Below are 27,669 nucleotides of genomic sequence, written 5' to 3'. Positions count from 1 at the left end.
GCTTTCTGGCTCCTTGGGAAACACAATGGTCTTGGTCTTTCATTATGGGCTTTTGTACTGCTGGAGGCATTACTGGCTTGTATAGCTGTAAGTAATCTCTCTAGAAATCTCTCCCCAGCGGTTAGAAACGCCTAGCCAGTTCAGCCAAATGCTGTGCATCATACGCTGTCTTTACACTTGATGCATGCACATGCAAAAGTGGCCTCTAGATGCTACTGCAATCCACTAAATCAGACTATTCCACAGTATAATCTGTTCGGCGGGGAGGGGAGAAGAAGTAATTTGAACCTGTTTTTATATAATAAAATAATTCTTCTAAGCCTGGAAAAGTATCCATTGTGCAACCCTGCCCTTTTCCAACCATAAGGGTTTGGTTGAACCTACAGATCGATTCTCCCTGTAGCTGAGGCTCCGAAACGGCTCTTGCCGACATCGTCAGGAGGTCTGAACACTTTTGCAGGAGAAGTTCGGTTGCTCCAGAAACATCTGCACACCAATGCCACGCAGCCTGTGCCCCAAATGCCACAGCCCTTTCCCCAGGCAGCCTTCGGCACCGGCCACGCTCTGCTGTGAGGAGCGGGCAGCCGGGAGGAGAGCGGGGATGCCGGGGGTCCCTGCGCACCGCCCGGCTCCCGCCTTCCCCCGCCGGAGGCCGCCGCCGGGGCATGAGCGGGGTCCGGCGGGGCGGAGCGGGGCGCACCTGGGCCCCCGCCCGGCGGAGGCGGGCGGAGCGGGGGCGGAGGGAGCCCGTCGGGAGCGCGTCCCTCCCCGTCCCTCCCTCCCTGCCCCCATCCCCTCCCTCTGTGCGCGGCGGCGGCGGCGCCGCGCTCCTTCCAGCCGCGCCCGCGCAGCCCCCGCAGGTAAGAGCCCCGCGGAGCGGAGCGGGGCGTCTCGCCATCCCCGCCCGGGAAGAGGTGCCGCTTCCCTTTCCCCAGGGACTCCGCGTCCGTGGCGCCTTTTTTTTTTTTTTTTTCCCTCCTCTTTTTGAGTGTTTTCTTAAGAATTTCTGAAAGTGGTGCTAACTTTCGCGGGCCTGAAGTAGCGTAAGGGGGAGGCGCGCGTTTGCCAGCGGCAGGGTCCGGCGCAGGACTCGTCAGGGATGGGCTTTAGTGGGCTGCTGGAGTCGCGTCAGGCTGCTGCTTTTGCTGGACTAATATCTCTGAGGTTGGCCTGGAATAAGTAACGGACACTTGTTTGATTAAGGGACACTAACAGTACTGCCATTGTTCCCTTACTGTCCTGATTATTTTTTTTTTTTTTCCATGAAGTCTCTTTGGATTTATTTATTCCAAACTAAGGCAGTGGAAAAAGTCCTGGCTAAAAAAATGGTTGCCATCTCCCTTTCCTGACTTCCTCAGTCCTTCGGACGAAGAGCCCGCTGAAGTCAGATGAGAGCTGTGTCCGTGGTATTTACAAAGGTAAAGGATCGGGAAAGGATGAATGACAAGCACAAGGGTACAGGGCATTATGGAAAGACCAGGAGGGTGGGGAGCAGGACAGAAGGTTTCGGACAAAAGCCCTTACCCAACTGAAGTGAGAGGAGAGAGGTGGAACCAGAGGGACCGGGTTTTTCATCTCTCTCCTTTCTGCATGTTCTTTTTAAATACCTCCACAATGGCACTCCCTCCATCTTCCCCCCCACCCCCCAAAAAAGCTCTTCCTATGGAAATGTGTGAAAAGTTTTCTGTATAGCCCTTTATCAGAAAAGCATTGGAATGTCTAAGCTTTTTTTCCTTGTGGATTTCTCTATGAAACAAGCTCACAGCTTTCTGATTTCACTTGCCTGTGAATAAATTAGAAGCTACTCAAATCCCCTCCTTTTTTTTTTTTTCTTTTTTTTTTTCTTTGCTGCATTTTTTTTTTGAAGATACGAGGCAAAATATCTTGCAGGGGCCTCTGTAGGCAACCTGTGGTCCCAAAGCTGCAGTGGGTGGCTGCAGTCTTTTACTACTAAAAGCTGCTGCGCCTCTCAGCTTTTCAGTGGAAGTCTCTTTCGTGGTAAGTCAGGATCGGTGTGTTGAACCATTTGGTCTAAAATGAGTCACTCTCAGGTCTGAGAGTCGTGTTTCAATTTGGCAGTCAGGACTGCATGCCATGCAGCCTATTACTCTTGTGTGAGGATGGGGTATACTGTAGTACTAAAATAATAAGTTTTGGCAATTCCAGCAATGGACTGAAGCGGGACTCTGTGTGCAGAGGCATAAGTGAAGTTCTGTCCCGCAGCTCACTAATCCTGGCTGTAGGCGTGCCGTATGTTTCTCCTTAACTGATATGTGCATGGATTACAAAGCACTTTGATAGGCCTGTGTTTTACTGTTGTTTTTATTAAATATTAACCACACTAAATGAAATGCTGGTTTTCTCCAGAAAAGATTGACACTGTCTCATCTGTGCAGTTGTACAAGAACTGTGGTGCTGGCTTTTCAGCTGCAAATAACTAAGGAAATCTTGTTTAGGAATACTGGGAAGCACTATTTCATGCTCTGTATTCTGTTGTCCTTATCATTCCCTATTATAGGTTGCCCTAACTAGACTTTGTTCTGAGAAGTTACCAGTACTGGTGTTGGTTGGAGAGAGGAAAATACTGACTGGTGTCTGCTTTCTTTTCCTCCCCTCTTCCAAACAAATATTGAGGATGGAAAGGTTACACAGCTTTTGAGACAAAACATGGGAGATGCAAAATGGAAGTAATGCTACACTGTGTACCCAGCTTTAATATGTGAACTTAACAAGTAACAGACAATCTTATCATTGTGTACAAAGATACTTATGGCTGTATGGTTTTCATCAGACACTCTGGGAAATTCCTTCTCTGCTAGGAAATCAGAGAAAGTAAAAATCTGTCTTTAACTTGGTCTTGTAGTAAGTTTCACACAGTGAAACCATGTGGGGAATCTAGGAGGAAGTGTTGAAGAAAGTGTTTTGCTCCGGACCTGAAACTTAGGTAGGACTTACATAGGGTTGGCTTTTATGTTGCTGTGATGAACCATTAATAACACCTTAATGAATAGTTAATTGTTTCTCAGTAGCCTCTCCATATTGATCTCGCTTTGTCTGATATTCAGAGATTTAAACTAAAGGGCAAGTGTTTCTTCTGAGTAGCTTTTGTCTTTGGGAGACCACCAGCATCTCACCTTTGGCTACCCAGCAGTTTCGTGCATTGGCTCTCGGAGGTGAGCCCTCTGAAGAGCTGGCTTTGAGCACCTCTCGGTGGTGACCTGCCACCACTTGCTGAGCACCGTTACCCTGCTGTTTGCTGTGGATCTGCCTTCCTCATTGTGTGGGTGTAGCCCTGTTGCCAAGAGGGCTGGATGGGGAGCTCTCATAGCCCTTTGTCGTGGTTTTGATGATGGTCCAAGGGCACCTAGAAGAATCCGAGAGCAGGAACAGGTTGTACTGTGAAAGGCTGTTGTCCTTTACCTTATCATTTCCCACCCACCAAAATATGAATTTACTAGCTTCATTGGATTTCCTCCCTTTCATAAAGAAAACTTCATGTAATTTAAGGAACACTTTAATTCAGTTAAAATCCATTTGAATGGGTTACTTGAACTGCAACTGCTACAAGTAATGTTAGGGGAAAAAATGTACAACTGTTTTACTGAAAAGAGGACAAAGCAAACAATATTTGATCCCTTCTGCATCTTTAGTTTTTGGATTAGTTTTTTATATATAGTGTACTTCACTGTCGTTTCCTTCACAGTGGGTTTTTTCTTTTTTTTATCAGGTTAGTAGTCTGAAAAGGAAAAAACTTTTAAAGGTAAACAGTGTGGTTGTAAAAAGAAACAAAAACACAAGAGGTATCAAAAGGTAAACACTAATAGCTGAAAAGAACTATTTTCACTTTTTTCCTTTTTTTTTCTTTTTCTTTCTTCCTTTCTCCTTTTAAGGTCACTTTCCCTTTGTGGAAAGTCCCGATTAGAAGTCCTAGGATTTAACGATAATTTGAAGGAAGAGCACTGCCCACTGCTCTGCAGAAAAATCTGGTCATGGAGGACTCAGCATAGTAATGGTTTGAACTGGTAGCGATTATGTAGGAACTCACGTGTGTTTTGACTTTCCACACCTTGCAAGACGATACTGTAGAAAAGTGACACTCCTCAGCGGTGCAGCATTAGGACTGAACTCAACACATTTTGTGTTTTCCCTGGGATTCCTTCACAGCTAACTCAGAAGCTTTAGGCTCCATCCATGGCCCACAGATGCCAATGGCAAAATCCATATTGGCATTGAACGGCTTTGGGTCAGCTGCAAGGCTGGTGCATTGCTTTGACAGAAATACAAAATTGTCTCCAGGGAAGAGGAAAGCTCTGTTTAGAGAGTAAGAGCTGCTGTTCTGTTTACATTTCAGGGGACTTGGATTTTGGTTTACTTCATTTATCTTTCAAGCTTGGTTGCTTTAAAATAAGTAGAAGCATTGCATATCCCTAACATTCTGTGATTCTGTGATATGCATTCTTGTACCTTTGTTGCCATACTGAACCAAATGGTAATGAACATCTGAAGCAGGTCTGGTGCCTTGTTTTAGTTTTTAATGAAGCTAGATGAGAATTCTGAGAAGTGCCTGCCTTTGTATATCCAGATCTTTTCCTGTTGTCAGCTGCTGTTTCTTGACTGCCTGACACTCCTCCCCCACACCCAAGGTGATTAACAGCACACGTGGCTTGCAAAGTCTTGGCCATTGTTTGGCTGAAGATTGCACTCTAGGATCAGTTTTCATTTTTTCATGACTGGTGCCTCTTATTCTTAAAAATGTACTTTCCATTTGTGCAACATTTAGCACTGGTAGGGAAAATAGCCTATTTAGTGCCAGTTTGGATAGTATATATGTTTCCTATCCCGCATGGCCACTCTGTGATCATTGCATTTCCCGAATGAGCTCTTGAAAAGGACCTTTTGAAGTGGTTAAGGCATTGCATATCTGTATAGAGGCTTGCTTGCATCAGTGCAACGTCTCCAGAATTTCCTGATAGGTACAGCCTGGAGTAGTTTGCTAAACACATTTTTCTTACTCCTGCATCTATTTCATACTGGATCTGGCTCCTTCTTGACCCACTTGATCTAGTAAATTATGTTAGTGCACATAAATAGGTGAGTGCCAGCACATTTACCCCAGTGTAAAGAAGCATTTCTTCTTAAAAAGAAAGGAAACTTTCTTCCTCTGCTTCTGGCAGACGAAAACAGCCGCCGATTCATGTGGGTGCTCTGGTTCAAGGAGTCTGGGTAAGACACGTGCGCCCCTGCCAGCAGCGCTGCCAGGGATGGGGACCATGTCCCTCATCCTCAGGCCACTCCTGGGATGGAGAGTCTGAGGTGTGTGGAGAGTGTTTTGCTGGTGGAGCTGGATGATGCCCTGGCTGCCATTCCTGCTGAGGAAACGGTGGGTAAGCGTCGCCCCTCGCCATTCCTCACCAGTGTGGTCTGCTGCTGAAGTGGTGGTAAATCGCATGGATCAGTGGCACGAGAAATGCTTCCAGCTGCAGAAGTGGGAAGGCTGTATCTCTTTTAGGAGGAAGCATGTTTGGAGGGCACGGGTACTGTATTGGTGAGAACTGCACTACAGTTTTGTGCCAGCTAGATTATTTTTATTTTAAATTACTTTAACTCGAGAGGCATTGGAACTGCTTATTTTTTTTTGGCTCTATGTGGCATACTCTAGATTAAATTTGAAGGTGCTTTCGCCTTCTATTTAAAAATACAAAGGTGCCAAGTATGCAAGCCTAATATTATCTTTCTGCTTTTACTTCTGACTGTGAATAACAGGCAAACATCTTCTGAAGTGGATTTTTGAAGCTTCTGGAATTAGTACTGATGAGTGTGATAGTTGCACATTATCAACTTCAACTCTCTGTAGTATGCCAGCACGAGACCTATACACCATTTAGCCTTTTCTTCAGGAATTTACATGCCACAGTGACCTTCTGAGTAGGGTGAATTTCACAGGCACTCTCTAGACAGTACATCCATTTCTTTGCCAGCTAGAAAATGTATTGCATACTGCAGTGCTTGCAGGAGCAAGCAAAAAAAAGCATTGGATTGACATCAAAGGCAAGGTCTTTCTGTACAAAATGCTGGAGATTTTAAGAGTGGTAAAATCTGGCAAAGGAAATGCATACTGTTTTTCATTGTAAGTCCCTTTCCCTCCCTCATCCCCCTCTCTTTAGGGCAGGTGTGTCAACTACAAAATGGTGCCAGTCCATTATTTATGAAGCAGTTTGCAGAGCCTTTTATTAGAACTTCTTCGGCCATTTGGGCATGATTGTTTAAATCCTGGATGGAAAAATGTATGTATAACTAGATAGTATCCCTTTTTTATTGTGAAGAAGTAGGCTGCAGGTCTGTTCAAATTTAAAAAAAAAAAAAAGTGTTGGATGTGTATTGAATGTTTACTGCATAGAGAAATTTGTGTCTTCTTTGGATGGATGGATGGATGGATGGATAGATGTTTATTTAAGAGCACAGAGCTTAACACGACCCCAGCCAAGACTTACTGGTATTTGAGAAGCCAAGGAGATGCCATACAGGTCACATCTATTTGTTAGGTGGTTAAACTTCAGGTTGGTGTTTGCAGAAAGGGAGAATGAGTGCTGATTTCTCAGGAAGAAACAGCTACATACTTTGCAAACACTATAAGTGGTGATTTGTCTGTTGCAATGGGACATTGGCAAAGGGTCCATAGCCACTGCATTTCACTAAATGTTTAGTCATGGATAGTGCAATCCCCATTTGACCCGTTGTGGATGTCAGACCTGCAGGATGGTGCCCTGAAGGCTTGATCTGCTACTGACAATGGAGCGAGGGACCTGGGGTGGTGTTAGGCACCTTCACTGTGTGAATGGCAACGTGCCCTCCCCTTCCCATCCCCAGCCAGGCTGCCCGTGTCACCAGGGTCCTGGTGCAGAAGAAAGCCCAAGTTTGTTTGCTGCTCATTTCTGAATCGTCTTTGCTGTCAGCGAGCAAGGTGGGAGGACTGATCCTTGCCCCGGGGACACTGTAGGTACAGCAGTTGCTGTTCCTCCAGTTCATAGTGCAGCAGCCCAGCAGGTGATGAGCACCTCTGCTCTCCTGCTTCCTTGGGCTAAGGAGAACCAAATTGTTGAGCAGCAGTGCCAGCTGCAGCTATGGGCCCTTGACTGGCTGGCTGAAGGCAGGAGACCTTGGTGGAAGATGGGGAGTTAACATCTCAGGTCAATGCCTGTGCTGGGAGGAGGTCAGCTTGCCCCTAGCAGAAGTTGCCTTGCACAGGAAGGGACCATAGAAGTAGTTATTGTGGTCAAGACACCATATTCCTTCGGTTCCTGTGCTTGCATCAGGTGCTCACTGGCTTTCTTGGTGGGACCCGTTTTCTTTTGGTTCCTGTGTTTTTTCCAGTCCCTCACTGTGCAGGTGTGATATCACTTCTTGGATCCTAGCACCTTTAAGATTTTGTTGTTATTTTACTAAACATTTTCACAGTTACTTGTAACCAAAGATGAAGTAGTAGCAAAGACTGGCGGGGCCGGATATATCTGTGTGTCTGTCTGCTTTTCTATCCAGACATTTCTGAGCCCTTCCATTGACATTCCAGCTAGTAGAAGTAACTTATGCAATTTTGGTGTAGTTTCTGCTTCCATGCCTATTGTGACAGGTGTGTTTTCAGTGATTCCATGTAGAGATTTGGTCTGTAGTTTTACAAGATAGGTAGAGCCTTCAGATGAGCTGCAGTGGAAAGGTGTTGCTTTGATATGGTAAATGAAGCTGTAATGTGAGATGTAAAGGGTTAATTTGGCTGCTTTGCCTCAGGTTGTGCTTATGGGATTAATCTTTGTAGTACCTTTCCATAGTTATCTGCTAGTTTTGAACACATAAAATTAGCTATTGAAGTAAAACAGCATTTGGGAAATTGGTAGGGGAATATGCAATAGACCAGAATAGATTCAGACTGACGACAGTAAGCCTGTAAATCCCAAAGGAGACCGCTGCACAGTCGTACTACATTATGTGTAATTGACTTGGAAGATGTCTTTGCAAATATGTACACAGCTCTGCTGAGGTGTCTGATTGGCAAATTATTGGTACAGGAGAATAATTTGAATGTTCCCTGGGTTCAAGCCAAGAATGTCCCTGAGCACTCTTGTCCATCAGGAGGAACCAGCCAAGGTACTAAGAGCATGTTTTCCTATCTGCCACGGTAACACCTAGGACCTGCAAGGAGTCGCATTTGAGCATGTGATTACTATCCCTATAATCCTTAGATTTAGTTGAGGGGTGAAGTCTTGGCTTTTGGTGAAGAATTGTTTGGGACATTCAGCTGTTTCTATCCACATGTTCCCCACACTTACTGCTCCGCTCTTGCAGACACAAGGCCAGTGCTCCAACAGGGTGACTGCTCCCACATTCCTCCTGTCAAGGAAAAGGGATTCACTGGGTGTTTTCCTGATACATTGCGGTGGGGTAACCAACTTAAGGAAAATTGATGACTGGATAGGTACCCAGTGTTCAAAGAAAAACATCTTGAAAGTGACATGTTGTACTTGAAAGATACCATTATAAATGCCTATTGAGTTTAGTGGTCTTAGCTTTTGATTGCTGTCCCTCTCAAAATGTGGCAGACATGGAAAGCAATGCTGTGGACAGGAGCCGGGGTGTCCTTGGACCTGCCCTGAGCATGGTTTCTTTGAAGGGCTTTGAGACCTGTCCTCTTGTGGCTGCCAGCACATCAGGTTCATTTTGCTCTGCCTCAAGCTCTGGATGAACTGATGAAAACTTCACCTCAGAGCACTGCATTTCCCCATATGGAAACCTTGCAAACTAGAGAAAACTTTTCCAAATTCACCATGTTTGCTCCCCTAGTCTTTCAGCTTCTTGTTTGGAGCAGTTTCAGTGTCCTGTTCCAAACAGCCCATGCAAGCAATACTGGAAGCTGACTGAGACTTCAGGGTATTACCATGTGATTGAAGTGATTCAGGTAATTAGTGATTATACTTAAAATGGGTTTCTAGAAATATTACAATTTTGGAAACAGTTGATAGGAATACCATAGCTTAGTGCCTGGTTCTCCAAGAAGTATGGTATGTTTCTGTTCCCTGTTTTGGGTTTCTTGCATTACACATGCAAAAGCATCTTAAGAAGAGGTTCGGCCTAGAGAAAAAAACTGCAGGGAGAGATGTGCAAGCTGATGACAACCCGATGACAGGAGGGAATTACATGATTGTAGCATGCATAAATGCCTTAAAACTCATACGCCTGAACAAACACTTCTCCTGTGGCTCTGCATATTTGCATCCCCAGCATCTCCTCCATGAACTTTCTTATGAACAGAAGCCATTAACTCAGATTTTAATGACAAAGTTTTGGTTGAGAGACTTGTTTACCACTTTTTCTGTTCTCCTCTCTAAATTGTTTCTTAGTATGCCTTGAAGACTCTGTGAAGGGACTCTCGTAACAGTTGCTTTTTCCTATAGGAGAGTGGTACAAAATTGTGGGCAAAAAGTCTTTGGCATTGAAGCCACACCATGCTGCTGTGTGCTTCGGCATCGGCAGGCATGTGGAAAAGGAGGGAGAGAAAATAATGACTTTCCTTGGAGCTACCGAGATGAGATGACGTTTCTCAGTTAGTAGGAAACTTGAACATGAAACCGCCGTGCATCTGCCTCCTGTAATTGTGCCAGAAGGCATTCCATGCCCAGTATCTCCCTCTGCCCATTCCACTTATGCTTTGATGGACTTCCCCACCGAGACCCTGCGGTGGGGACTGTTGCTGGTATAAGCAGCGTCTCCACTAGAGGGGGGTGCCAGTATAGCTGTACTGGGAAACTTTGAGGATTCGGTTAAATTGCTTTACCCTTTGCGGCTGGCAGTGTTGCCTGTTGGGTTCAGTGGAGCATCCGTGGAAGGAGGCTGCTGCGGGACCCCAGGCAGACAGGACCCAGTGGTGGTTTTATGCAGCAGCTGACTGCAAAGGCATTGGATCGCCTCCAAAGCGGTGCCAATTCTGCCAGTGCGCCATGATGAATGTTTGTATTGTATAAGGTTGGCCGACCTAGGAGAGGCCGCTCAGCAGCAGGAGAGACCGAAAATCAGACCCAGCACGCCTGAGTGGGCTTTGTTAGGGGTCAGAGGAACTCTGCGTGGGCCTTTAGCTTTGGTGTCGTGGACATAGCTGGTGGGTTGTGATTGTGGGATGCGTGAAAAATCTGGGTTTTGGGTGGATTTCAGTATGTTCTCCCTTTGTGACCTGGATCCCTTGGACTTCTTAGTTTATTTGTGTAGTTTAAAAAAAAAGTCTTAGTGGTTCCCAAGTAATGCTTTATGGCTTATGCTTTTGTTACAAGCTGTCTTGAGGAGGCTTTGAAGTGTGTATGGGTTTTATGTTTGCGCGCATGTTAATGTGCACAGTGTTCCAACGGGAGAGTTTGAAGCAAACTACTAATTAGTTCTGTTTTTCTTGTTTCTTTAAGAATAATCCATCGCTACTCAGTTGGTCTTTTCTCCGATAGGATTGCCTTTTCTCCTTTCTTGCTCTTTAAAATATGTGTAAGTGAGGTGTATCTGAAAAGTACTGAGACAGGCTAGATAGTGCTTAAACATTAACTTTTCTGTCATTGTATGTGTTAGAAGATTTTTTTGTTGTTGTTTTTATGTCTTTACATTGACTGCATTCTGCCTCCTGGCTTTTCATTTTCCTCTTGAATTCTCGGTATCTCCTAAATATTCTGATAGAAATATTTGTTGTTTCTATTGGGCAGTATGTACGCTGAGTTCCTAGTCAGAGAAGTTGAGTAATCGCTGAAGTATGGTGCGAATTTACAACAGCCTACTTAATTCATGTGACCTCTTGTATGCACTAAAAGCTTGTCTGTTAAACACAACTCCAAGTTAATCCAAGTCAGTTCTCAAAGTGAATTAGTCGAGCTGCGTGCTAATCCTCCATGTTTACCTGCTTATTCAGACAGGCAGCAGCCCAAGTAGCATTAAACTTCACCCGATAATTGAGAGGGAGGGGTCTGAGGGAAGGGTGATGAAATCTTGGTGTTTTCTTTATCTGTCTCCTTTCAGGGCATAATTCAGAACTGCTTTGAATTTATAAATCTTGAATTCATGGAATGATCAGCATGAGCTACCTGAGGCCAAAGCCCAGTATGCTGCTGCAGCTCTCCACTGAGCATCTGTGACAGCTCTTGCTGCTCACGGGATATTTTTCTGAATGTGTTACTTCCTCGTCATCCCTAAAAGTTGTTCCTCAAAAACACCAACTGGTTGAGTGGGGATGCTGTAGACAGTGGGGAATGTGGTGCAGACTGTGGGGATAAGGAAGCCCTTTCGATCTCTGCCAAGAAACTAGTAACCAGCCATGCTTTTACAGCATGGACTCATAAATTCTGGGTGTGTTGTCCCAAGCACACCAGAGACTCACGTGGTAGGCAAGAAGTAATTACCTTTCATTTGTCAACATTAGGATTTTTGTTGTCTTGAGCTACTGGGTTTGCTCCCCTTCCATCCTGGCAAGATCAAAGGTAAGATCTGATTTCTGGGTCACTGCTGTCCATCAGATAAGTTTGTTTGTAGCCTTGGGAAAAAGCACTGACGTGAGAATAGGGAATTTAAACCCTGTCATTAAGATAATTCTTTCTTATTGTCAAATCTAAATTCTTTCAAACTTCATTCAGCTTAACTATGTGAAATACAGCACTGCAGAAATGGCCTGCAGAACAGTCAGTTGAACTCATTCAGACGTTACAAAAATATTTCTGAAGCAGCATGACTGTTATTTCTAGTTTGAGGAGCTGATAAACAGTCACTATGTCTGCATTAGTGCTGACCTGAACCACATTAAGCTAATGCCTTGCAGTCTTTAATGTATTTTTTTTTGGTGGGGGGTGGTTGGCAAATTTCTGTTTCAGATAATTAAACAGCTGTTTGTTCACCATTTATGAGGGTCTGTGTAGATCTATATTAGGATGATACATTTGTAATTTGGGGTTTGAGGTCTGGCATGCTTAATTGTGGACTTCCTTGGCCTCAGCATTTCCACATTATTGTATTTTGTGGTGGTTCATTCTGCCTGAAGATTGAACATCTGTTTTTTGGATGCAGGGAAAAAAGAAGTATTTGTTTTAATGCTGGTCCCCCTCAAAGCTGTTTAGAGAATTGTGACATTCTGTTATCATTCAGATGTTTTTTATCTAGTGAAAAGGGTGATGCCTGAATGTTTAAATACAAACTTGTTTCAGAAGGATGCCAGCATACTACTACTTTTCTGAGTTTTAAACAAAAGGTGGATCGTGTCAGGTAGGGTTAGCAAATGGAGCTTCTGCTGCTGATCCATGGAACTGTTGAATTGTATCACTTTGTTTTTTCTTCTTGGAAATAAATATTAAATGTCTGCTTGTAAGTTATTGAGAAGATAAGTTCTTGCTGCTTTTCCCGCTAAGGAGCGAAAGCTGGAGACAAGCATGTTGATATCTTATATGGTTATTTATACCTTGATACAAGTGACTTTGCCTACTACTGTCTTCTTTAATGATACTGTTTAGTAAGCAAAATGGTGATGAGAATGCATTACGAGTTAAATTCTGTCAACTACCAATGTGAGGCAATGCCTGCATCTTGGCTCTGTGTTGTGAAAACAGGGTCTTGTAATCCCAGTGTTCAGAATAATTTTAATGAGCAGTTCTTTGCTTGTTTTTTTTTTTGTTTATAGTGGAGGAGGACAAAAGCATGCACATGCTTCTTTTACACACATACATACACGCACGATGCTGGCAACAGTTAATGATGCATCTTAAATTATGAGCTATCCATGGTGACTTTGAACTTTTGTCCCTGCTAGCTAACGTCTTCAAATTTAATGTCTGTCAGTAGAAATAAACCATTTTAAAAGCATTTCAGAAACTGTTTGGAAATGACTTATTTTAGAAGTATACTTTACTTTAGAAGTCATTATGATGAAAGTGCAGATTATAAAAACATTGTCATATGACAGCAGCTTCCTTGTGGTTGTGTTATGAGAGACCATCCACATTGTAGTGACTTGTTTACACAAGCCTGAGCAGATTAGCATTATTTTCCAGTGGTCAGTGGCTAGCTTGTGTTTTTCCTGAATTTTCTGGTGATTCTTTCTTGAAGTTTAGAGTAGTGAGATAATATTGACATTACATTATGGCATCAATTATTACTCTGTAGTCTTCCTAGTTTACGTTGCTTTTACTTGAAACAGAAATTAGAAATTCACTTTCAAAGATATCTTATTGTTCCAGCACTCACTGTTGGGGGGGCGGGGAGGGAACCACACACCACCGCAGCACATACGAAAAAAAACCAACAGCTAAAAAGAAAAACAACAACAAAACCCCCAAACTACAACAACAACGACAAAAAGCACAAACCACCAAAACACAGTGGAGCTGCTGCTGCCGTTGTTTCTTGAAGCTGGTACTGTGGTTAGTGCAGGTGCTTTGAAGTAATTTTTATATGTGTGTTTGGTTATTTTATCTCATGCTGACCTGATCGTCCTGTTGAAGAAGCTCCTAATACCTCTGAAGAAACATGCATGTACCAGCCAGCACCTGGTTCACTAAGGCAGATGCTCATTCATTTCCCCAAGTGAGAGTGGGAAGAACTTCTCCAACCTTGCTGAGTGGCAAAGCATTGTCATCTCTCAGCAATCCTTAACAAGCAAGCATTAATGGATGTCATTAGGAGAAGCTGCATTCCTGATAGATAATAGCTGAAATGAGTCTAGAGGTTCTGGATGGTAATGGGAAGACAACCTGACATGTTTGCTTTAAAGAGGGAAGTGCAGGAAAATGAGAAAACTAAGGAAGCTATGCAGAATATTTTGGACATTTTAGACAAAGCTCGGAAGAAGCTTTTCAGGGGAGTTGGAGGCTTCAATAGAAGATGAAGTATCAGTTTAGATTAAAAAAGAGCAAGAAAATTCTGCCCAAGAGATGGGTGTGGAATAGATACAATATGGAAATAATCAGGAAAGGAGGCTGAGCAAGTGAGAGGCTTGCACTGGATGGTGCAAACTGACCTAGATCAGGGAAATAGAGAAAGGATTCTTAAAAAGGACAATTACACAAATTAAATGGAAGTTTTGTCTAATGGTAAATAAGATGTCAAGTCCCTCAATGTATAGCAGAGAGAGAGAGAAAAAAAAAGGTATCCCATGTTTAACAGGGAAAATGAACATGATTCATTTGGGGCCAGCATGGTGGTGGCATTTTTAGCAAAAATGTTCATATTTGAATAGAAAATTATGAGTGCTTCTTTATATATATATATATGTATGTATGTACGTACGTATGTATTTTTTTTAATTTCTTCTGGGCAATATGCAGACAAACGTGTGTGCTGCTGCATGCCTTGTGGATTAGCCTGCTGCTGATGTGAGTCTAATTTGTACTATGACTGATGTGGCTTAGGGTGAGTGTATTCATGATTTAATATGTTACAATGCCAAATACTATGGGCTTGTCCTTTCAAAATGTGTTTTCTGTTTATTAGTAAAATGTGGCATTTTATTCTCGTTGCAGAAGTCCGAATAGTAAACATAAAAATCCCCTAGAATATCCTGAGGGAAAGGAGTTAATTGTTTTGGACACAGAAGACTAGAAAGGCCAAGAAAATTCTTTTTTATTTTTAATCAGATACAGCAGTGTTTAGTTTCCTGTCTTCATGATGGGATGTTTATGTGCCTTCGAAAAGACCTTTTAAGTGAGCATCTTGCTACCACAAGATGTGCTTGGTCATTTCCATTAACCTGAAAAGAAGTGTCACAATGAGCCAAATGAGCATCCATTCTGCTCCCATTAATTCTGTAATGTTGTCTCTTCAAATACCTTTTGCCATGAGTAACAGAAAAAAGGAAATTGTGTGCGTCCACGTTGTAGGTCTGACTTCAGCAGGGTTGAACTTGTGGCACATCCTTGTGGAAGTGAGCCAGCACTGTGTCCTTGTCGCCAGGAAGGCCAATGGCATTCTGGGGTGTATTAGAAGGGGGGTGGTTAGTAGATCGAGAGAGGTCCTTCTTCCCCTCTACTCCGCCCTGGTGAGACCACATCTGGAATATTGTGTCCAGTTCTGGGCCCCTCAGTTCAAGAAGGACAGGGAACTGCTGGAGAGGGTCCAGCGTAGGGCAACAAAGATGATTAAGGGAGTGGAGCATCTCCCTTATGAAGAAAGGCTGAGGGAGCTGGGTCTCTTTAGTTTGGAGAAGAGGAGACTAAGGGGGGACCTTATTAATGTTTATAAATATATAAAGGGTGAGTGCCATGAGGATGGAGCCAGGCTCTTCTCGGTGGCAAACAATGATAGGACAAGGGGTAATGGGATCAAGCTGGAACACAAGAGGTTCCACTTAAATTTGAGAAGAAACTTCTTCTCAGTGAGGGTGACAGAGCACTGGAACAGGCTGCCCAGGGAAGTTGTGGAGTCTCCTTCTCTGGAGACATTCAAAACCCGCCTGGACATATTCCTGTGCGACCTCACCTAGGTGTTCCTGCTCCAGCAGGGGGATTGGACTAGATGATCTTTTGAGGTCCCTTCCAATCCCAAACATACTGTGATACTGTGAAGTCCTCCCGCCTTCCTTGCCTGCCATTGAGGTCATCAACAAAATGCATCAGACCCTTGGTTTGCCAGAATAAACAAATGAAGCAAAACAAACAAAACCAATACAAAACATAAAAAAAAAAAAAAAAAAAAAAAAAAAAAAAAAAAAAAAAAAACCACAACCCCAAGACAAAAATAATTCCAGACCAAATTAACGGTTTGTGATTTGGGGAATAATCTGCTTACTGAAGAAGCTTCACAGTGGCCACAGCAAAACATTTTAAGGTCCCTTCTGGGGATAAACATCAGAGCAGGTAAAGGAGAAAGGCAAACATGCATAGTTTAATTACAGACTTTTGAAATGTCTGTCCTTTGGTGGAACTCAGTGCATAACTATGGTCAGACTGCTTTTGTCATCCTCAAAAGGGGTATGAGGCATGGTGGCAGGCAAAGTACAGTGGCATATGGAAAAGATTTCCCTGCAAGAAAAAATGCTTCAGAACAGTGTACTATCTGATTTTTTGCACTGAAAAATCTGTGAATGGATATTTTTTTCTGTTAGTCAGATTGTTCTTCTGTGGTTTTTTTGTGGGTTTTTTTTTTGGGGGGGAAGGGGCCTGTCAGGGCCTCTCATCTTGCCGCATTGGGATGACTGGGAAGATATATCTCCTGACCCTTGTGCTCCGTGTGAGAGCAGATGATTTCTCAGAGGGACTGCCTGTTCCGTTGTTGTTCAGTGCATGGCAGATGAATAAGGTGACCAATTGTCTCCTTAATCTCTCAGTGTGGAAGAGGGGACAGTTTCATACAACGCTGCCTCTGCAGAGTTCATGGAGCTGTTTAGCTTGTGCAAGGAGGTTCCACCTGCCGCATCTCTGCTGAAGTCTTTGCGGGCTGTATTCTGTCATGGGAAGATTTAGCAGCAGTCTTGTAGTACTCATATTATTCATTATTGAGGCCAGAACAATGATCTTTCCCTGATTAGCCACAGAGGTCCTATTCAAAAAGGTTTGACTGATGTCATTTTCTTTGAAGCAGAGGCTGTGCTGTGAATGCAAATGACATAGATTTGAGATCCTCTGTTGCTTATTGTGTTGTGGAAGAGACCCACCGAATGAGAGGGCAAGTTTTTAAATTTGTGTTGAAATAATCTTCTTTCTAGCCGTGGATTACCACTGAAAATTTAATCTTTTTTCCTTGCCTAAGGAATGCCAACAGCTGTATTGTGCTCCTGAAAGCACAGACTGAGGCACTGGAAACTGTAAGTCTCTCATAGCTTCAGGAAGTTGCAAACTCCCCTGGAGCACCTTTTTAAAAACTCATTGGGGTATACAGGTGTGAGTTGGCTGAAGGAAGAGGAAAAGTAGAAAATATGACCTACTTTGATTTTGCTTTAGTAATATGCTTTTAGACTGCTGCATTTTTATTTGATCTCATTAAATTAGTTCCATTACTCCTGACTTTTCTTTTCTTTTCTTTTCTTTTTTTTTTTTTTTTTTTTTAACATGCTTTTCAGATGGCTGGGCAAGTTTAGGTTAAATTTCCCAAGGCGTTGTTTGTTATTGCTTTGTTTTGGTTTGGCTTATGTAAAAGCTGAATACTCTGGCCAGGTGTTGCTGTTCTCTCTAAAGTGATGTGCAAGGTGATACACAGTTAAATGTGCTGCGGTCCTGTTTTTGATATTCTTAGTGGTGGTTGTGTTATATATTGTGAGAAATGTATGCTTTGGCTGACAAAGTGCAATCAAAGCAGGCATCATACAAACACAGAAGCAGATGTGTTACTTATGTGGGACCATAGCAATAATAAAATCCCTGATTCTGCACTGTATATTTGTGACACTGAATCACTTCCAAGACAATTGTTTAGGACACTGTCGCTCTGAAGTTGGAGCAGGAGTAGTGCAGACAAGTACCTGCACTGACATGTTCATTGGCTGGGTTAGATCTGAACTTGGGAGTGTTTCTATCCTTCTGCTTTTTTGATTGTCAAATCAAAAAAAAAAACCAGAAAGCAGATGATGCACACGAGGTAAAAGGAGGATGTTTTCCAACAGCCAGAGGAGGGGATCTCCTCTCTTGTGATCTAATCTGCTGGGTGCTTGTGTTCTTTACCCTGGTCTCCCCAGAGGTGCTTAGGCAGCAGGCTGGAGATCCGATGGCAGGTGGGGATGGCACTTGCTGCCCAGAGGTCTTGCTGGAGGCTCTTCTCTCTCTCGGCACTTAGGCAGGTGGCTGTCTCAGCTGACCGTGCTGCCAACCCTTCGCCAACGCATGAAATGTTGTGTAAATGCAGCTCTCCTAGCGCTACTGCAGCTCCATGCATTGGGACGTGAGCCCCAGCTCGTTGGATGGAATTTTATAACACAAAATCTCATTGTGCTGCTGTATAGCAAAACAGTCTTGGCAGGAAAGAATGGTTAGTATAATACCAACCGGTTCTGGGTTTTGGGACAACCAGCTCAATTGCCAGTTTATTTATTGTTAACAAGTCATTTGTTGATGACAGCAAAACTTTCAAAATACTGTATTATTCTTGTTGCGTGTCTCCCTCCCTTCCTCATTCCTTCCCTTTTAAGCCTTAATGATATTTTGTTTAGCTGGCTTCTTTGTTGTTTATCTGCTGTGTCAGGTTGGAAAATTTTCCTTTCTTTTTTTTTTTTTTTCAAAATAATTGCTCTGGAAATGTTTGTGCTCAAACAGTGCATTACTTCACCAATAACAGAAGTTCTGTGAGCAGAAATTACCTGGATAGAAATTGATGCTGGTGGATTAACCCATTTAGCCTGGATAAGAAAAGGTCTAATCTCTCAGCATCTGTGAAGAACTGACATTTAATGTCAAATTGAATTAAGTATTGATTTTTGCAAAGAAGTGACTAGGTCATTTGTCCAACGGGACGGGGATTCGATGGAAAAATCTTTCTGGATATGCATTGATTTCCAGTTGCACTTTGGGCACGTGTGCTGTGTTTTGGGGATGAAGTATTATTTACATAAACATTGTTTACTCTGTGTAGTTATTGTGTGTCTTGGTGCATATGAAAAATGGGTTTTGCCCCTATGTGATGTGCTAGCGTAACAGCAGCATGGAAAATTCACCTGTTTTCCCGTGAGGATCTCAATTTCTTCTGCAGAAGTGAATGAATAGCTTAGTTTTGTTGCATCTTCAGGCTGCCATTGATCTTTCCTGTCAGACTGAAAAATCTGGCCACTCTCTATGGAGTGATTTTAAGTTTTGTGATGCTCGTTCTTGCTAGCGGGAAGGCACGTAGACCATCAGGTATGCTTTACTCTGGGTTTTGGTTTGGTTTGTTTTTTTTTCAGTATTCACAAGGTAAAGATTCCTATTCTTGGGTCTTAGCCTTTCCAAATTCCAGTAAAATCTATTTTTCTAGACAGTGAAGGTGGACTCAGGAAATATCTGGCTTTACCAGCAGAGGCTGTTTCCAGGGGGGTGATGGTACAGCCAGCCCAGGGAATGTTCTCCTTTTCCTCTGGCACTCCCCTCGCAGACTTCCACAACCTCTCAGTAAAACCTCACAAATCCATTTTCATGGTGAATTTATTCACTTTTATGGAGAGCTTCCAAATGTGTGAGATGCTATAGCTCCATAACTCTTTAAAGCAGTCTGTGTGGTGACTAGCAGCAACAGACAGGAAGGCTTTGTGGGGAGGCATGTTTGTGTAACTGGTCTTTGCTGAGACAATAGATGGTAGTATTGTGGGCACTGTAATAACAGGTGTAACCTGTGCAATTTGTTGGTAGTTGGTCTGAAGGCATGCTGAATAGTTGCAACCACTTCCTTCTACAAGGATGTATATGACCAGTGGTACAGCCAGTCCGTTCTCACATCAGTCCCTGTGACATCAGAAATAGGTAATTGTCTTTCATGCTGGCAGGAAAAGGGTTTCCTTAAGTGGAAAAAGACTTGTTGCTGTTGTTCAGAAGGACTTTAAGGGAAGAGTACAACAATGGGCTGCACCATCTCTCTAGAAGTCTCTTTTATATCTTTTCTGCATCTTTTGCCTAATACTGAACCACAGGTATTAACTTATTGCAGCTCTTTTATTTGCTGAGCAAGTTAATGCAGGGCACAGGAGGTTATCTTCATTTGCAGGCAGAACACACCCTGGAAGAGAGAGATGGGGCAGAACTGGGAGGAAATAAGGATTGTAGAGATCATAACTCCTTAAATTAGTTCAGCTTGTCCTTATGCTTTGGCGGGTCATCCAGTAAAGTTTCACATGCCTTATGCAGCTCATTCTGCACGTTTCTTTGTCACAGTACACCATGTACCAATCTTGCTTCAAGATTCAGCAGTCTGGTCCCTGATACAAAACAAGACGTTTGCTAAAAACACAACTCCAGACATGCCATGAGAGGAAAGAGGAGGAAAGTCCCGAGGCTGCAGGGACAGGGAGGTGTTACAAGGCTTTCCCCCTCATTTTAACCAGCAGTAAACACATGAGTGCAAGAAATATGGAGTGTTGTGTTTATGCAAAGGTTTGCTGAACAAGCTGTTTCAGAGAAGTCAGTACTAACATCAGAGTTTTTATTGCCTTGCTGTTTCAAGGAGACCAAGAGCTTTTTATCTGCATTTCTGTGGTGGTGTTTCCCTGGTGCCAGTCTGCTGAGATTGTTGTTCACAGCTGTGGGTACCTCTGCTCACCTACAAAATCACATTGACACGTCCTGGGGGTTTTAGAATTTTTTTATTAATTGCTTTAAAGCAGCTGTCAAGAGAAGCTTCAGTGTTTGAAGAGTGGCTATTAAATTAGGTTTTTTAGAACAGTTTCAAACTAGTCAGTTGCATTTGTGTAACTGACGTCAATGGTGGTGAGGGTTTTACCTAAAATAATATAAAGACTCGAAAGAGGTAATATGGTTCTGCTAGAAAGAAGATCTAATGCTCTGAAAAAAAAAAAAAAGGCCACATTTTTGCAATCATTCCTAGCAGTCACTATAATAAAGGAAGGAGTAACAGGAAGGCCTCTTCTCTTTTCTTAGCAGCATGAAGTTGAAGTCAATTTTTTCTGCCTGTCATGTTTATTTTCTTATATGCTAGAAAGTGTATCCCTAGTTGCTCTTCTATTAACCAAGTTCTTATTGGAGAGTGGAAAAACACCTCCATGAGTCCATAGTAGGTAATTAAAAGCCTTGTAAGACTGCTGTGATAGCGTCATGCTTTCATTTGTGCTTTGAACAAACTAGCGCTCACAAGGAGTAGCTGGTTGGTGAAGGAGGCTGCTGGAGGTAAGTGATGCCAAATGATTGCTTTTAGATGTCAAGACTTCAGATGCTACGTGAAATTTGTAATGTCTGTGAAGAGGCATCTGGAAGCGGGACCTTATGTGTGATCTTTTTTCTTACTTTCTTGCTTTTTTATGTGTTGGTCAAATGTTCAGGTTTTTTGTCATGACAGGTTTACAGGTCCTATTCATGTGGGATCAGTTAGGACTTAGAACTGTCCTCTGAGAAACTGTAAGTTAGGCTTTTATTCACTAGACGTGTGCAGGGAGGGTAGCTTTGTTTAGCTAAGTCACATTTAAAATATTCAGGGTCATACCAGATCAGGATCTTCAGAGTCATGTTATTGAGAAACTTGAAGTCTGTGAAGTCAAGCTGTGGTACCAAAAGATGCTCTGATAGGGATGCAGGAAACAAAAGCTGAAGGACAGCAACAATGCAGGGCACATGAAATTCTCTGACACAGGAGACAGCCACAGATCGTGAAAACCCAGTTTGCCTTTCAGTCCCAGAACCTTACTGTAGTGTAGGCAGTGTGTATTTGTGGGCCCGGATGAGATATGCAGGGATGCAGAAGTTGTTAGTATTGCTGTATCACTCTGAAATTGCAGATCACTTCTACTGTGTAAGAAACTGTGTGGAAATAAGGGTAATAGTTTTTGTTATTGTAATGAATTTTCTGGAAGCAGTTCCTTCAAGATGTTTGTGATATGTGGTTGCATCTCCTAACTACTCCAAGTAATGGCAAAACTGCAAGGTTCCTCTTTTCTGTGGTCTCAGACAGCTGATCCAGAAACCATCATGCTTAATCATGGCATGTCAGAGAACACTATGTTTTGGTGAGGATGTGTTCCCGCGCTGTATGTTAGATATGCACCACTCTGCCCAGCATCAGCTGATTTTGGTTTTTTCCTCTCAGTTAACCAGAAACTCAATGTGTTGCCATAAATTACTTTCTAAATGTTGTCGTTTATGTTGAAACATCACTTCTTAGAGATAAGTCGCCTCCACAGAGGACAAGAAATTCTATAATATTCATTTTAGTAATTTTAGACACAGATCGAATGTGTTTCCCCATTTGTAGTTCTCCAGATGTACTCGATAAAGACAGTGATGTCTGTAAAGAGGAGAGCATGTAGAGTAGTATTCACCTGCGACAACCACAATTCCCGTGTTTGGAAATGATACGTGGTGTGAATCTGCTTCAAAATTTGGGTACTTTTTCAATGCTTTGTAGTGCAGCAAGCCATCAAAATCTCACTAGTAAGAAGCCACTCCTCTGCTTTTGTGTTTCAGACTTTCTTTTTAAGAGAGATTACATTTTCTGTCATACTGCCCTTTCGCAAAGTTCGAGCATCCATTTATTTCCAGTTCTTGAAAAACACGGGACTGCACCCTGAACTCTCACAGGTATTAAGTGAGGAGCCACCATTGTTCACTTGGATGGAGCCAGCCTGCTTTTGCACGGCTGTGAGAGCACTGTCCCCTTTGCACTTCATGATGGCTGAACGAGATGAGGCGGGTTGAGAGTGAAGAGTCTTTTTGTGCAGTCCAACCTGTTTTCAGCTGGGATGCTTCTAGGAGCCTAACCAGTTGGCAGAAAGTCTTGATTATCTTGTACGTGGTGCTCAGGAGGTTGAGAAGCAAGGTGTATGCAGAAGAGCCTGCCTTTCCCTCACCAAATACAAGCAACAAAAATGTAGCTAGGTGCAGAAGGGGAAATGTGAAATGGTCATAGGCTTGGCAATTTTTTACTAATCCTGTGTTTCTTATTTCCTGGGGAGATGAAGAGAAATGAATACAGGCATATTTCTTCTCTCATCTGCATTTTTTGGGTTTTAGGGAGTGAAGCTTTTTCTGACATTTGTACACATGGAGTACCCAGAGCTAGCTAAAGGCCAGACAGACTTAAATTTTCCTTAGTTTTTGTCTTCTACTCTGTGATGCATCCTAGTAAAAATGATCACTTTCTCTCCTTTTTTATGTGTGGCAAACAGGATTCTAAGCATACCTCTGTTTTTCGTCTAGTCTTCCCTGAAGTCTGCTTCATCTCTAATCTTTTCCACATCTTTGTGATCCAAGAGTGGCAGCATTTCAGGATTCAGAGAGGAAAATAAATTTTGAAAGAAACCAAAAATGAGCTTCTGTAGGTGAAGTGACACTGCTGCTCTTAAGCGTGTTTTGAGAAGAACAGAAGCAAAGGTCTTATGAGATCTCATTGAAGTTACATTTGTGACAGCTCACAAGACAGTGGTGAAATGTGCTGATTGAGGATCTTGAGGCTGTTGATAGAGTTTTACTGAAAATCACTCTCAGTAAAATAGCAAAGCTTCCCTGAGTCAAAAAAGCAGTAGTTTCAAGTTGATGCTGTTTCCTTCATCTGCCATGCACAGTGGAAAAAATAGTGAATTTCAGAAAATAGGCAAAACTCTGTTTTCGAAAAGAAAATAGGAAGCCTGAAAGATGTGTATCTCTGTTCTTTGACTTCCAGTGAAGGCTTTCTTGGAGGAATGCTAAATCTCCATTTTCTGTCTTCTTCGTGAGTATAGTAGTAGAACTTTGGAGCAAGGAGTGGAAAGAATGAAAGGTTACTAGCAAGAAATGAGTAGGAAAAAATAGGGGTCACTGGAAAGCTATATAAAGATGGAAAAAGTGATCCAAGAGCTTGGAAGATGAGATGGCTACATGTGATGTAAGGCATGCAGAGATGTGTTGAAATGTGAAGCAGGCATTTCAAGATGATGCTTTTTAAGAAGGAGGAATAATTTCCACAGTGGCGTGCAAAGGCTGAGTTTAAATGAGCAACTCGAAAAGGAAAAAAAATAAAAAATGAAAAAGACATAAGTGACTCAGAAAAGCATGTGGAGTGAAACTTTCCTACATCACTTATCTGTTATTTCTTGGCTTGCTAAGTAAATGTTGCCTGTGAAAAAATGAACTGGAGGCCAGGAAAGTTACAGCATTGTCTGTATCATCACACCAGGGCCTCAGTTTGAAAAGTACCAGTTAGGTTTGGGGTCATTTTTTCTATATTTGTCGAATGCTGACTACACTTAGCATGAGTGGTTTTCCTCTGTGACTTAGAGAATAGGAAGTGGTAGGTAATAGGTGTCTCTCCCAAATCCTTTCTGTTGTGGCTGCTTTGTGGGTTTTGTTGTGTATTTCTTGCCTGAATGGGGAAAAAAACTGCAGTAGTCTTTGTCTGCAATTTTTAAATGGGCTTAATTTCTTGGACATTTACAGTTTTCTCCCCTTTTGTTTGGTTTTCTTTGCATGAAAGAATAGAAACATGCAGAAGCTGATCTAACCTTGATAAAAAAGACGGTTATGGAAATAATTTCATTCTGTTGGGTCATCTGATCAGACTTTACATGTCAATTCAGTATATTCACCTACAGCTATTCCGTGCCTTTCTGGCCAAAAAAAAAAAAAACAAACAAAAAAACCAAACAACAACAACAAAAAGTATGGTTAAAATAAATCAAGGATAATGATGTCATAATGTTTGTTATTTTTCTTTACACAAAAGCTCATGTGATCACTGAACTGTAAAACAAAGCTGAGAAAATAAATGTATCCTAAATTCCAGAAAGTAATTCCATGCGTACTCTTCTGTAAGGTTTTGGGAGTTTAGCGGGTTTGGTTGGTTGGTTGGTTGCTGTTGTGTTTTTTGTTGGTGGTGTTGTTTTTTCTTTTGATGTGTGTGTGGGGGGGAAACAACAACAAACAAACATACAAACACACACCCCCCACATTAACATGATTCCAATGCTCTGTAGGTGACCATCTTTCCTTGCAAATATGGATTTAGTCCATGCATTAGCCTTCTTGCTGTATTCGGTTTGTGTGAATTCTGTTTTCTGTGGTCAAGTTAATTGTTTTGCTGTTCTGGACCGAATTCCAATGTGCCTTTTGAAACTTTTCCTGCAAATCTGTTGAGAATGGTCATGTAAGCCAGTCGGGTTGTGCAAACTCAGAGGCTGGTTTTGCAGCAGCCAAGGGGCTTGGGTGTTGACTGCATACCCAGTTCTCTTGTTATTCTCAACTATTGTTTTTTCCTTCCTACTAGGATCAAATGCCAGCATGACTAGGATCTGAGGAAGTGCTCCTGTGTTCCTACCAAGGGTTTGTGGGTGCAGAAGAAGGGTGCAAGGACAGCAGGGGGACTTTGAACTGTCATGGATATCCCCACTGATTTGGTTCCGTCCTCCATGATGTCCCAACCTGAAATCATTGAGGTGAGTAGACCACGATGAAACTCTGGCAGCCAAACTGACAGGACCTCTTTCTTATTTCCTCATTGAGTCCTAGCTTTTTCTCCTGTCTTACTTCTGAGTCATTGATGGAATTTTTCCTGAAATGTTGTATTAAATACACTTATCATTTGATAAGGATGTTCTTAATCTTTGAGACGTGACACTGGTATGTTATACTACCTTTTGTAGAAGAAAATATATGGCAAAAAACGATCTTTATTGACACCATGTTGCTGGTCCATGCACTATGGTTTGATGCTTACTGTGCCTAATGAATACAAAGTAGAAGAAGGTCATAGTGTAGTTCAGTCAGAATAATACCACAGAAAGTTTGAGGTTCAGTGTTCTTATCAGAAAAGGTAAAGTTTCAAGCCAAAAACAGCAAAAAAATTAATAATATACTTAAAATTACTAACACACTAATCTTGCTTTCATGAATCAAAGTGTGCATTTCAGACCTGATATTTATAAATACCTAAGTATTTAACTCCATGTACTGAACACCAAGTACTTGTGTTTTCTGGTGAAGAAAATAATGCAGATAGAAAAGGAGATGTTAGTCAAGATTTCATCTCAGAAAAGCATTTTCAAAGTCTCTTCGATTTCATAGAGACCCAAGGGTCTGTTGCAACTTAAAACTTTTACAGATGTGTATTTTACTGAAGACGGCACCGTGATTGATTAAGGCATATGTCAGAAAATTAAAGATCTGTGGGGGTTTTGTTTGTTTCTTTACTGGAGGTTCTTTGGTTCAGAAGACTACATCTCCTAGGAATATGCACTGAGAAGTGCAGTAGTTCAGAGAACCCTGGAACTCGTGAAGTTAGAAAAAGCATGTCCTCCAATGTGAAATGACCCCAATCTAAAATCTGCTTTGGAGAAATTTCTTTGTGCTCCTCTTCCTCCTATGTTCTCTCAAATGGAGAACCAGTATATTTTTAAAGTATTTTTGTTGCTTTACAACTCTCTGTCCCACTTATGATCAGAGAAAGATTTAACATCTTTACAACAGGACAGAATACCTGGCAGAGGTAGGTGCTGTGTGCTTGCAGCCCAGGCTGCCCAGCTGCTGCTGGACTCCTTGCCCTTTCTGGAGAAAGGCTTCCCCAGGCCATCTCCTCACATGCTCTGAAAGGCACTTGCAGCCCTGTCTCCAGAGGTTCTCTTTTCAGACCCATCTTTAAGTATGAGAAATTTGTGTATCTAAGGGCTGCTGTTTGGGATAGATGCCTTCTCAAAGGGAAAATAAGGTCAACTGTGGTGCAACAATGAGTGGAAGAAAAGCTAGCACTTGTAAAGGACTTGATGGTCAGCATAGTCACTGTTCTGTTGTATACATGGGTGAATAAACATACGTGTCCTGTGTCTGCAGACAGATTCTGTTGAATAAATCTGCCCTGGACTTGGATCACTAGCCCAAAAACTAGAGATAAATGAATGATTCTGGTCATTGACTGGTAATCCAGACAGCTCTCCTTCCACACTTGAGTTTTAGAGACTGTGCTTCAATGAGATTCAACTTGGGAGCCAAAAAGAAATGGCAACAGGAAGCAAAGGAAAAAGTGGTATCTCAGTGTGGGAGATTATGGTGAAAAATGTCATTATCTCAACTTCATGTTTTAAAAATGGACTCAAATTTGATATCCATATGGGCAGTTTTACATGCATTCATGAATTCCCACAGATTTGAGCTGATATAATGCTTCAGTCCTAGGCAGAGAAATAAAAGATCCAAACAGTCATCTGGAAGCCATACATATGTTTCTGAGGGTAAGGAAGAGCTTTTTTAGCAAGCAAAGACATAGTGAGACACATAGCTAAAGAGATGATGTATTGAAGTAAAGCACTTTTCAGACTGGGACTATGTGGGTTTACTTCTCATGTTTGTATTGACATACAAATGAATTTTGAATATAGTTTAGAAAACTATATTAAAATATTCCTTTTTTCTGGGGGACATTATTTTGCCTTAGACTGAGCAGTCCGTAGTGTGCTGCAGAAGACATTAATGTTTTAAGGAATGGGGTTTTTTTAAACTTGGAAGTAGACTTGCATGCCTTCTGCATGAGCTAGATGGCATCTCGGTTACAAAAAGAAGTGTTTTGCTGCTTTACTTTAAACTTGCTCTGTCTTTAATATTTTTTTAATCTTTTATCTTTAAACTTTCCTTTAGCATTGCCAGGATAGTTGATTTTGGTCACATTTGGTCAATTTAGCCTTAGAAATAAATATTCTCTATTTTGTACACATGCAGATATATATATATGTATGTATGTGTGTGTATACGTCTCAGTAATAAATATTCTTCCACCTGTCATCAGTCATTTAACTGCACAGGGCAAACAAGAATAGACCCTTATTTACCACAGGGAAGAACCCTGGAGATCTCAGCAGGACATTTTGCATTCCGAAGCCTACCCTGACAGGTTTTTGCTGGGACCTGAATCCTACAGATGCTTGTGGTGGCACCACAGTGAATGGAGTTCCTGCTAATTTAATTGCAAACACTGTCTTTCTCAAGATTTGTCTTCAGAGTCAGCTAAAAAAAACATTCACATTTTGGAGAAGTTTTTAAAAGTCACTTTTTGATACCAGGGGTGAAATTGTTGGTACCGTTTTAAAATATT

At 42.1% G+C, this 27,669-nt stretch overlaps 1 protein-coding gene across 3 annotated transcripts in view; it reads left to right on the top strand.

Moving 5' to 3' along the window:
* Nucleotides 1-776: 776 nt before the first annotated feature.
* LPAR1 (lysophosphatidic acid receptor 1) overlaps nucleotides 777-27,669 on the top strand; it is a 78,838-nt gene continuing 51,945 nt past the window's right edge. Inside the window, exons 1-3 of one of the 3 annotated variants that reach the window (XM_082074523.1) lie at nucleotides 777-860; nucleotides 1,269-1,418; nucleotides 24,856-25,024. In XM_082074523.1, coding sequence (XP_081930649.1) covers nucleotides 24,965-25,024 — 60 coding nt within the window. In that variant the 5' untranslated portion in view covers nucleotides 777-860; nucleotides 1,269-1,418; nucleotides 24,856-24,964. Of the gene's footprint in view, nucleotides 861-1,208; nucleotides 1,419-24,855; nucleotides 25,025-27,669 lie in introns of those variants that run through there. The other 2 variants (XM_082074525.1, XM_082074524.1) reach the window with 2 other exon arrangements.

The sequence above is a fragment of the Streptopelia decaocto genome, assembly GCF_964273445.1.
Source record: "Streptopelia decaocto genome assembly, chromosome: Z".
Lineage (NCBI taxonomy): Eukaryota > Metazoa > Chordata > Aves > Columbiformes > Columbidae > Streptopelia > Streptopelia decaocto.
Note: the sequence above shows the minus strand (reverse complement) of the source record. Positions and strands in the feature narration are given on the sequence as shown.